The 11,451-nt window shown below is 47.7% G+C and overlaps 1 protein-coding gene across 1 annotated transcript in view; it reads left to right on the top strand.

Moving 5' to 3' along the window:
* The first annotated feature begins 646 nt into the window (after nt 1-646).
* Nucleotides 647-11,451, top strand: part of LOC129852896 (cyclic nucleotide-gated cation channel beta-1-like) — a 39,726-nt gene continuing 28,921 nt past the window's right edge. The window contains exons 1-2 of the mRNA XM_055918504.1: nt 647-739; nt 840-879. Coding sequence (XP_055774479.1) covers nt 647-739; nt 840-879 — 133 coding nt within the window. The remainder of the gene's footprint in view (nt 740-839; nt 880-11,451) is intronic.

The following is an 11,451-nucleotide window of genomic DNA, read 5'->3' as shown; positions in this document are numbered from 1 at the left end:
GATGCACTCACACCTACCTGCTGCCATTCCTGAGCAAGCTCTGTACTGGTGGTGCCCCGATCCCGCAGCTGAATCAACTTTAGGAGATGGTCCTGGCGCTTGCTGGACTTTCTTGTGCGCCCTGAAGCCTTTTTCACAACAATTGAACCGCTCTCCTTGAAGTTCTTGATGATCCGATAAATGGTTGATTTAGGTGCAATCTTACAATATCCTAGGCAATATCCTTGCCTGTGAAGCCCTTTTTCAGGTGACCATGATTGACAGAGGAAGAGCAATGATTCAAAGCACCACCCTCCTTTTGAAACTTCCAGTCTGTTATTCGAACTCAATCAGCATGACAGAGTGATCTCCAGCCATGTCCTCGTCAACACTCACACCTGTGTTAACGAGAGAATCATTGACATGATGTCAGCTGGTCCTTTTGAGGCAGGGCTGAAATGCAGTGTAAATGTTTTTGGGGGATTCAGTTCATTTGCATGGCAAAGGTGGACTTTGCAATTAATTGCAATTCATCTGATCACTCTTTATAACATTCTGGAGTATATGCAAATTGCCATCATACAAACTGAGACAGCAGACTTGGTGAAAAGTAATATTTGCGTAATTCTCAAAACTTTTGGCCACAACTGTATGTGTATGTTGCAGGATGTTCAGCTGGGTGGTGAAAGTGGTTCCCCAGTCTACTGAGCCGCCTGGGAAACTAGGAGATGAGGAGAAGACCAATGCCCCACCTGCACCAGTAAGTCCCCCACAAGCGAGAGAAAGAAAAGGGGGGGGGGGGGTTAATCACCATTTAAATGTTCTATTACTCAAACTATATCTCTTTGTGTTAAAAACAGGTAAACCAAGTAACATTCAAAGAAGAGAAGAAACAAGAAGGTAATAGCTGTCTTAAACCTAATCTATAAACAATTCCCTTTGTGCACTAACAAGTCAGTAAACTGATCTGTATCAGCAGCATAGAGCGACATCCGTCTCACACTGTTCTCTAATTATGATTGACAGCTCTAAAACCTGCCAAGGCCAAAGAGGAGGAGGTCGCCGAGGAGAATAGGTGAGTGTATCTATGGCCGGAATTCAATACTTATAGTTTGTCAATGCTCACCAACAGAGAAAGCGAGGGGATCTTTCAACATTGATTTGACACTATTTATTTCTGTATTGTATTGCTTTGGCAACATTGATTTCCCCTTGCCAATTAAGAGAGAGAGAGATATGGCCTAGTTGGCTGTGGGCACAAATGGTATGCCAGGAGGACAGAGAGGATCAGAGTGATCAGACCAGGATCAGAGGATAACCTATTGCGGAATGCCATTGAGCCCACATAATGCATTGCTCTTTACAGTACTGGACTATAATATAGAATTCCAGTAGCTAACTAACATTTTTGATCAAAATGTACATCAATTTGCTAGATTGTACAGACATCATCCTCTCTATACACTCACACGAGCATGCACCCCCAGCCCCCCCCCCCCCACCCCCACACACACACACACACACACCAGGGCACATGCACAGGTAGGGGTCTACCTGTGCCCAATTACCTGCCCCTTCACCCTCCCACTCGCCACGTGCCCTTTTGGGTGTTGGTATTATGGTTTCTTTTCAATACAGTTTTTGGCGTTGTTGTTCTGAACCCACTGCACCCAAGTCGTTGTGACGTCATCAAATTCGCCACCCTTGACCTCTACCATGGCCTGAGATGCGGTCACCGGTTGAGTGCGTGTAGCAAGCTACCTAGTTTAATTATACATTTTATGACAAGCGAGCACTTATATATGGTATTTTCACATTTTCGAACTTTCATAGAATGTTTGGGAATGAGGTAGAATAAGACAATTGTGAAGATTCTATAGCAATACATAGTGGGAAAGCAGCTGTGCTTTGGACAATTAAATGAATACACTGCAGTATAATAAAACATAATAAAAACGTGTAAGTCTTGTCTAGGACCAGACTCTACACAGACCGCTGCGCTATAGCCAATCAGAGCTACAGTAGGCCTATATGCAAATAAGCCATTTGAACAGGTAGGCTCTCTCTCCCTCCCTAAGATCAACAACTAATGTTAGCCAGAGCGAGATAAGCTAAAATCTAACCAGGCAAGAGTAAATAAATCCTCTCAAACTTTTTCAGCTTGTAGTTGACCGTCAAAATTGCACTGATGAACGATGGGGAATAGTAGCCTGCTCGTCTTTCTGCAGCTTGCCTATCTATGTATGCTTGTCACAACCCATGTTGCATTATGTGGGCTCAATGGCATTCCGCTATAGGATATCCTATGATCCTGGTCTGATCCTCTCTATCCTCCTGGCATACCATTTGTGCCCACAGCCAACTAGGCCACCGGGTCATATGGAACTCTCTCTCTCTCTCTCAAATTTAAGTTAGCTTCATTGGGAACTGCAACTCCATTTGATCGATTCCAAATGCATTTGGTATTGGGTATTTTATTAGGATCCCCATTTGCTGTTACAACGAAACAGCTAATCTTCCTGGGGTCCACACAAAACATGAAACATGACATAATAAAGAACATTAATAGACAAGAACAGCTCAAGGACAGAACTACATAAGTATATTTTTTTTTAGATAAAAGGCACACGTAGCCTAGATATCAATACATACACACAAACTATCTAGGTCAAATAGGGGAGAGGAGTTGTGCCGTGAGGTGTTGCTTAACCTGTCTTTTGAAACCAGGTTTCCCGTTCACTTGAGCAATATGAGATGGAACGGACTTCCATGCAATAATGGCTCTATATGATACGGCTTTCTTGAATTTGTTCTGGATTTGTGGACTGTGAAAAGACCCCTGGTGGCAAGTCAGGTGGGGTAAGTGTGTGTCAGAGCTGTGTGTAAGTTGACTAAGCAAATCATTTGGGATTTTCAACACATTGTTTCTTATAAAAAGAAGTAATGCAGTCAGTCTCGCCTCAATTCTTAGCCAAGAGAGACTGGCATGCATGGTATTAATATCAGCCCTCTGATTACAATGAAGAGCAAGACATGCCGCTCTGTTCTGGGCCAGCTGCAGTTTAACTAGGTCATTCCTTGCAGCACTCGACCACACGACTGGGCAATAACCAAGAAAACTAGGGCCTGAGGGACTTGCTTTTTGGAGTGTGGTGTCAAAAAAGCAGAGCATCTCTTTATTTACGGACAGACCTCTCCCCATTTTTATAGCCATTGAATCTATATGTTTTGGCCATGTCAGTTTACAATCTAAAGTAACGCCAAGTAAATTAGTCTCCTCAACTTGTACAACAGCCACATCATTCATTATCAGATTCAGCTGAGTTCTAGAACTTAGGGAATGATTTGTACCAAATACAATGCTCTTAGTTTTAGAAATGTTCACAACCAGTTTATGTTATGAATTCTATGAATAATGACTAAATGATGTATACATTTAACGTAGAACTATAGCTAACAGAATTCTACCCTGTCACTGTATGATTGTATGTGTAACAGTCCTGACCTGTTTTATGTTGTTTTTTATGTGTTTATGGTCAGGGCATGTGTTTTGGGTGGGCAGTCTATGTTATCTGTTTCTATGTTGGTTTTGGGTTACCTGGTATGGCTCTTGATTAGAGGCAGGTGGTTTGCGTTTTCCTCTAATTAAGAGTCATATTTAGGTAGGGCGTTCTCACTGTTTGTTTGTGGGTGATTGTCTCCTGTGATGTCTCTCGTGTTGTCGATGTTATTCACTTACGGGGCTGTTTGGTGGTTCGTGCATTTTGATGTAACGTTCCTGTCCGTGAGTTTACGTTTAGTGATGTGAGTTTATGTTCAGGTTTCGTCGACGTCGTTTTCTTGTTTTGTTATTTCGTAAGTGTATTTGTTTTCGTGTTGCCATCATCGTCGTTAAATAAAAGTATGGCTTATTTCCCTAATGCTGCGTATTGGTCTGATGATCCTTCTCTCCTCGCCTCGTCCGAGGATGAGGAGAGCGACAGCCGTTACAGAATCACCCACCACGCTAAGACCAAGCGGCAAGGGAAAACTAAACGGAGTAAGGGACAGGAGAGAAAGGAGCAATGGACATGGGATGATGTATTGGACGGAAAGGGTTGCTACACTTGGGAGGAGATCCTGGCTGGTAGGGATCGCCTCCCATGGGAACAGGTGGAGGCACTGAGGAGAGCAGAGGCTACCGGGGAGAGGAACCGGAGCTATGAGGGAACGCGTCTGGCACGGAAGCCAAAAAAGCCCGTAAGTAATTCCCAAAAATTTCTTGGGGGGGGCTAGGAGGTAGTGGGCCAAGGGCAGGTAGGAGACCTGCGCCCACTTCCCAGGCTTACCGTGGAGAGCGGGAGTACGGGCAGGCGCCGTGTTACGCAGTAGAGCGCACGGTGTCTCCTGTACGAGTGCATAGCCCAGTGCGGGTTATTCCACCTCCCCGCACTGGTAGGGCTAGATTGAGTATTGAGCCAGGTGTCATGAGGCCGGCTCAACGCGTCTGGTCTCCAGTGCGTCTCCTCGGGCCGGCATACATGGCACCGGCGTTACGCATGGTCAATGCTCAAGAGTGCCAGTACGCCTCCACGGTCCGGTATTTCCGGCACCACCTCCCCGCCCCAGCCTAGTACCTACAGTGTCTACACTACGCACTAGGCTACCAGTGCGTATCCTGAGCCCTGTTCCTCCTCCACGCACTCTCCCTGTAGTGCGTGTATCTAGCCCGGTGCCTCCAGTTCCGGCACCACGCACTAAGCCACCTGTGCGTCTCCAGAGCCCCGAACACACTGTATCTTCTCCCCCTACTAATCCTGATGTGCTTGTCCTCAGCCCGGTGTCACCAGTGCCGGTACCTCGCATCAGGGATAGAGTAGGCTTTGAGAGTACAGTGTGCCCTGTTCCTGCTCCCCGCACTAGTAGGAAGGTGCTTATCATTAGCACGGTGCCTCCAGTTCCGGCACCACGCACCAGGTCTACAGTGCGCCGTATCCGGCCAGAGCCATCCGTCTCACCAGCGCCATCTGAGCCATCCGTCTCCCCAGCGCCATCTGAGCCATCCGTCTCCCCAGCGCCATCTGAGTCATCCGTCTGCCAGGAGCCTGCAAAGCCGCCCGTCTGCCATGAGCCTGCAAAGCCGCCCGTCTGCCATGAGCCTACAGAGCCAACCGCCAGACAGGAGCCGCTAGAGCCGTCCGCCAGACAGGAGCCGCCAGAGCCGTCCGCCAGACAGGATCCGCCAGAGCCGCCAGCCAGACAGGATCTGCCAGAGCCGCCCGCCAGACAGGATCTGCCAGAGCCGCCAACCAGACAGGATCTGCCAGAGCCGCCAACCAGACAGGATCTGCCAGAGCCGCCAACCAGACAGGATCTGCCAGAGCCGTCAGAGAGCCATGAGCAGCCAGAGCCGTCAGAGAGCCATGAGCAGCCAGAGCCGTCAGAGAGCCATGAGCAGCCAGAGCCGTCAGAGAGCCATGAGCGTCGAGAGCCGTCAGCCTGCCATGAGCGTCGAGAGCCGTCAGCCTGCCATGAGCGTCGAGAGCCGTCAGCCTGCCATGAGCGTCGAGAGCCGTCAGCCTGCCATGAGCGTCGAGAGCCGTCAGCCTGCCATGAGCGTCGAGAGCCGTCAGCCTGCATACACCTGCCAGAGTCCCTCAGCCAGGATCTGCCAGAGTTTATCAGCCGGGACCTGCCCCTTGTCCCGGTGCTGCCCCTTGTCCCGGTGCTGCCCCTTGTCCCGGTGCTGCCCCTTGTCCCGGTGCTGCCGCTTGTCCCGGTGCTGCCCCTTGTCCCGGTGCTGTCCCTTGTCCCGGTGCTGCCCCTTGTCCCGGTGCTGCCCCTTGTCCCGGTGCTGCCCCTTATTCCGGTGCTGGTCCTTATCCTGGTGCTGCCCCTTGTTCCGGTGCTGCCCCTTGTCCCGGTGCTGCCCCTTGTCCCGGTGCTGCCCCTTGTCCCGGTGTTGGCCGTTTATTTAGGGGAAGGTAGTTTTAGGGTGGTCATTGGAAGGGGTAGACAGAAGAGGGGAGTGACTATGGTGGTGTGGGGACAGCGTCCAGAGCCGGAGCCACCACCGTGGTCAACTGCCCACCCAGACCCTCCCCTGGACTTTGTGCTGGTGCGCCCGGCGTTCGCACCTTGAGGGGGGGGTTCTGTAACAGTCCTGACCTGTTTTATGTTGTTTTTTATGTGTTTATGGTCAGGGCATGTGTTTTGGGTGGGCAGTCTATGTTATCTGTTTCTATGTTGGTTTTGGGTTACCTGGTATGGCTCTTGATTAGAGGCAGGTGGTTTGCGTTTTCCTCTAATTAAGAGTCATATTTAGGTAGGGCGTTCTCACTGTTTGTTTGTGGGTGATTGTCTCCTGTGATGTCTCTCGTGTTGTCGATGTTATTCACTTACGGGGCTGTTTGGTGGTTCGTGCGTTTTGATGTAACGTTCCTGTCCGTGAGTTTACGTTTAGTGATGTGAGTTTATGTTCAGGTTTCGTCGACGTCGTTTTCTTGTTTTGTTATTTCGTAAGTGTATTTGTTTTCGTGTTGCCATCATCGTCGTTAAATAAAAGTATGGCTTATTTCCCTAATGCTGCGTATTGGTCTGATGATCCTTCTCTCCTCTCCTCGTCTGAGGATGAGGAGAGCGACAGCCTTAACAGTATGAAATGAATTAGAATCATACATTTAAATCTGATCTGTGTAGTTTTAGTCAGAACTAGAACAAGGACTTTTTGTTCGTTTTTGTATGTAAGCAGAGTGCAAGTGCGAGACAATGTATGAGATAAGAGGAGCTATCGACAGACAAGCTGTACTACTGTGTTCCTTACAGGACATTCTGTCTCCCCCCAGGGAGGGGAGAGACCTTAGGCTTGTAGTAGATTGTATAACAGGTGGCAGGCAATGTATGAGCAGGAGAAGACTCGTGAACTATATTGTCATTGTTTCTGAGAGGAGGAGGGACATTTATGACAAAATGTGAGGTATATAGACCAATTTTCAGGAAATTGTAAGCAGAGCTGTAACGGCAGTCCTCCTCCTCTTCATCTGAAGAGGAGGAGTATTGAGGGAACCAAGGCGCAGCGTAGTGAAATGACATATTTTATTAACGAAAACACGAACTTGACTAAACTAACAAAAACAACAAACGGTGTAGACAGACCTAGACGACGAACTTACATAAAACGAGAAGAACACACGAATAGGAAACATAGGCTAGACAAATCCAACAAACCGTAAACAGTCCCGCGTGGTGTACAGACACAGACACGGAAGACAATCACCCACAACGAACACTGTGAAAACGCCTACCTAAATATGACTCTTAATTAGAGGAACGCCAAACACCTGCCTCTAATTAAGAGCCATACCAGGCAACCCAATAAACCAACACAGAAACAGAAAACATAGAATGCCCACCCAAACTCACGTCCTGACCAACTAACACATATAACAAACTAACAGAAATAGGTCAGGAACGTGACAAGAGCTCTCGTAAATAAACCTGCTGACTAAGTAGACTGGTCTCTGTCTGTTTCATTTTAACAAGAACCTTACAAATTCTTAGTAACAGACAGAGTATTTTAATTGAAGTTCAATTTATGAACATTGAGAACAAAATTCACTTATCAGTTTATTACTGGCCACCCATTCCAAAACAGACTGCAACTCTTTGTTAATTAAGGGTTTCAGTGACTTCATTAGCTGTGGTTGCTGATGTGTATATGGTTGAATCATCATCAAATAAAATAAAATGTTATTGGTCACATACACATTGTTAGCAGATGTTAATGCGAGTGTAGCGAAATGCTTGTGCTTCTAGTTCCAACAGTGCAGTTATATCTAATAAGTAATCTACCAATTCCCAACAACAACCTAATACACACAAATATAACAAGTAATCTAACAATTCCCCAACAACTACCTAATACACACACATCTTAAGGGGTGAATGAGAATATGTACATAGCGGCATAGGCAAAGTGCAGTATATGGTATAAAATGCAGTATATACATGTGATATGAGTAATGTAAGACATGTAAACATTATTAAAGTGGCATTATTTAAAGTGGCATTGATTAAAGTGACAAGTCTGATATGAGTAATATAAGATATATAGACATTATTAAAGTGCCAATATTTAGAGTGGCATTGTTTCAATTGACTAGTGATCAATTTATTAAAGTGTCCAGTGATTGGGTCTCAATGTGGGAAGCAGCCTCTTTGAGTTAGTGAATGCTATTTAGCATTCTGATGGCCTTGAGATAGAAGCTGTTTCTCAATCTCTTGGTCACAGCTTTGATGCACCTGTACTAACCTTGCCTTCTGGATGATAGCAGTGTGAATAGGCAGTGGCTTGGATGGTTGTTGTCCTTGATGATCTTTTTGGCCTTCCTGTGACATCGGGTGCTCTAGGTGTCTTGGAGGGCAGGTAGTTTGTTGTACAGACCGCACCACCATCTGGAGAGCCTTGCGGTTTAGGGCGGAGCAGTTGCCGTACCAGGCTGTGATACAGCCTGACAGGATGCTCTCGGTTGTGCATCTGAAAAAGTTTGTCAGGGTTTTGGGTGACAAGCCAAATTTCTTCCTCCTGAGGTTGAAGAGGCGCTGTTGCGCCTTCTTCACCACACTGTCTGTGTGTGTGGACCATTTCAGTTGTCTGTGATGTGTATGCCAGGGAAATTTCCACCTTCTCCACTGCTGTCCCTTTGATGTGGATAGGGATAGTGCTCCCTCTGCTGTTTCCTGAAGTCCACGATCATCTCCTCTGTTTTTTTTATATTGAGTGAGAGGTTGTTTTCCTGACACCACACTCCGAGTGCCCTCACCTCCTCCCTGTAGGCTGTCTCGTCGTTGTTAATCAAGCCCACTACTGTTGTGTCGTCTGCAAACTTGATGATTGAGTTGGAGGCGTGCATGGCCACACAGTGGTGGGTGAACAGGGAGTACAGGAGAGGGCTGAGCACACACGCTTGTGGGGCCCCAGTGTTGAAGGTCAGCGAAGTTTCCTACCTTCACCACCTGGGGCCAGCCCGTCAGAAAGTCCAGGACCCAGTTGCACAGGGAGAGGTTGAGACCCAGGGCCTCCAGCTTGATGATGAGCTTGGAGGGTACTATGGTGTTGAATGCTGACCTGTAGTCAATGAACAGCATTCTTACCTAGGTATTATTTTTGTCCAGATGGGATAGGGCAGTGTGCTGTGCAATGGCGAGTGCACCATCTATGGACCTATTGGGGTGGTATGCAAACTGAAGTGGGTCTAGGTTGGCCGGTAAGGTGGCGGTGATATGATCCTTGACTAGTCTCTCAAAGCACTTCATGATGACAGAAGCGAGTGCTAAGGTGCGGTAGTCATTTATTTCAGTTATCTTTGCCTTCTTGTGTACAGGAACAATGGTAGCCATCTTAAAGCATATGGCGACAACAGACTGGGCTAAGGAGCAATTAAATATGTCCGGAAACACACCAGCCAGTTGGTCTGCGCATGCTCTGAGGACGCGGCTAGGGATGCTGTCTGGGCCAGCAGCCTTGAGAGGGTTAACATGTTTAAATGTTTTACTCGCGTCAGCCACTGAGAAGGAGAGAGGGGGGCCGCAGTCTTTGTTAGCGAGCCGCGAAGGTGGCACTGTATTATCCTCAATGCGGGCAAAGAAGGTGTTTAGTTTGTCTGGAAGCGTGATGTTGGTATCCGTGACATGGCTGTTTATGTTTTTGTAGTCCGTGATTTCGTGTAGACCCTGCCACATATGTCTCGAATCTGAGCCATTGAATTGCGCCTCCACCTTGTCCCTGTACTGGCATTTCGATTGTTTGATTGCCTTGCGGAGGGAATAACTAAACTGTTTATATTCATCTATATCACCAGACCACTTTCCATGGTAAAATGCTGTGGATCACACTTTAAGTTTTTTGCGAATGCCGCCATCCATCCACGGTTTCTGGTTAGGGTAGGTTTTAATAGTAACAGGGGGTAGGACATATCCAATGCATGTATTTATAAACGCACTCACCGAGTCAGCGTATAGATCAATGTCGTTTTCTGAGGCTGACCGGAACATACTCCAGTCCGCGTGATTTCTGTGATTAGTTAGTTAGTTAGTAAATAAATTATTAAGACAATTGGTGTATAGATGATTCATAGTAAAGGCTGGGTTCGTGCAGATAACCATTTACGACGTTTAGAATGAGATCGCAGTCGGATTTGCCGAAGGGAACACAGGTGAGGGCTTTGTATGCATCGCGGAAGTTAGAGTTGTTATGCTGATGAAGGAGGACCCAAAAGCGACGTAATAGAAACAGAGTCTTTATTCCAGTCTTAAACAAACAATGATGTTCCTGGATATTATCCAAAGGTAATCCAAAACAGAACACTGAAAACCTCTTGTCAGTAGAGAGGAACGACTGGAGACGCGACCACCGACTGCAGGTCGCTACAGGAAGGCACAGACCGTAGCTGACATAGACACCTGCTCACACGCAACATCTGACAAATGCAAAAACACAACAGGGCGGAACAAGGACACAGAGCAGCTAACCTCAAACAAGAATCCGACAAAGACAGAAGCGGAAAACAGAGGGAGAAATAGGGACTCAAATCAGAGGGCAAAATAGGGGACAGGTGTGAAAGAGTAAATAAGGTCGTTAGGAGAATGAGAACCAGCTGGGAGCAAGAACGGAACGATAGAGAGAGAGAGCGGGAGAGGGAAAAAGGGAGGAGGAGAAAGAGGAATAGAAAGAGGGAAAGAACCTAATAAGACCAGCAGAGGGAAGCACAGGGACAAGACATGAAGATCAAAGACAAAACATGACAGTACCCCCCCACTCACCAAGCGCCTCCTGGCGCACTCGAGGAGGAACCCTGGCGGCGACGAAGGAAATCATCAATCAACGAACGGTCCAGCACGTCCCGAGATGGAACCCAACTCCTCTCCTCAGGACCGAAACCCTCCCAATCAACTAAGTACTGTTGACCACGTCCCTGAGAACGCATGTCCATGATCCTCCGTTCCTTGTAAATAGGTGCGCCCTCGACAAGGACGGGAGGGGGGGAGGGAAGACGAACGGGGGCGCGAAGAAAAGGCTTGACACAAGAGACATGGAAGACAGGGTGGACGCGACGAAGATGTCGCGGAAGAAGCAGTCGCACAGCGACAGGATTAACGACCTGAGAGACACGGAACGGACCAATGAACCGCGGAGTCAACTTGCGAGAAGCTGTCGTAAGGGAAAGGTTACGAGTGGAAAGCCACACTCTCTGACCGCGACAATACCTAGGACTCTTAATCCTACGTTTATTGGCGGCTCTCACAGTCCTCCCCGCAGACGAAGGCAGACCGGTAATAAAGTCTAAGGCGATCTGAGACCATGGTCGAGAAGGAATGGGAAGCGGTCTAAGACGACCGGCAGGAGGAGAGTTACCTGACTTAGTCTGCGCGCAGTCCGAACAAGCAGCCACGAAACGGCGCGTGTCCCGCTCCTGAGTAGGCCACCAAAACCGC

This window comes from Salvelinus fontinalis, chromosome 4 (assembly GCF_029448725.1).
Source record: "Salvelinus fontinalis isolate EN_2023a chromosome 4, ASM2944872v1, whole genome shotgun sequence".
In the NCBI taxonomy this organism is placed as follows: Eukaryota; Metazoa; Chordata; class Actinopteri; order Salmoniformes; family Salmonidae; genus Salvelinus; species Salvelinus fontinalis.
Note: the sequence above shows the minus strand (reverse complement) of the source record. Positions and strands in the feature narration are given on the sequence as shown.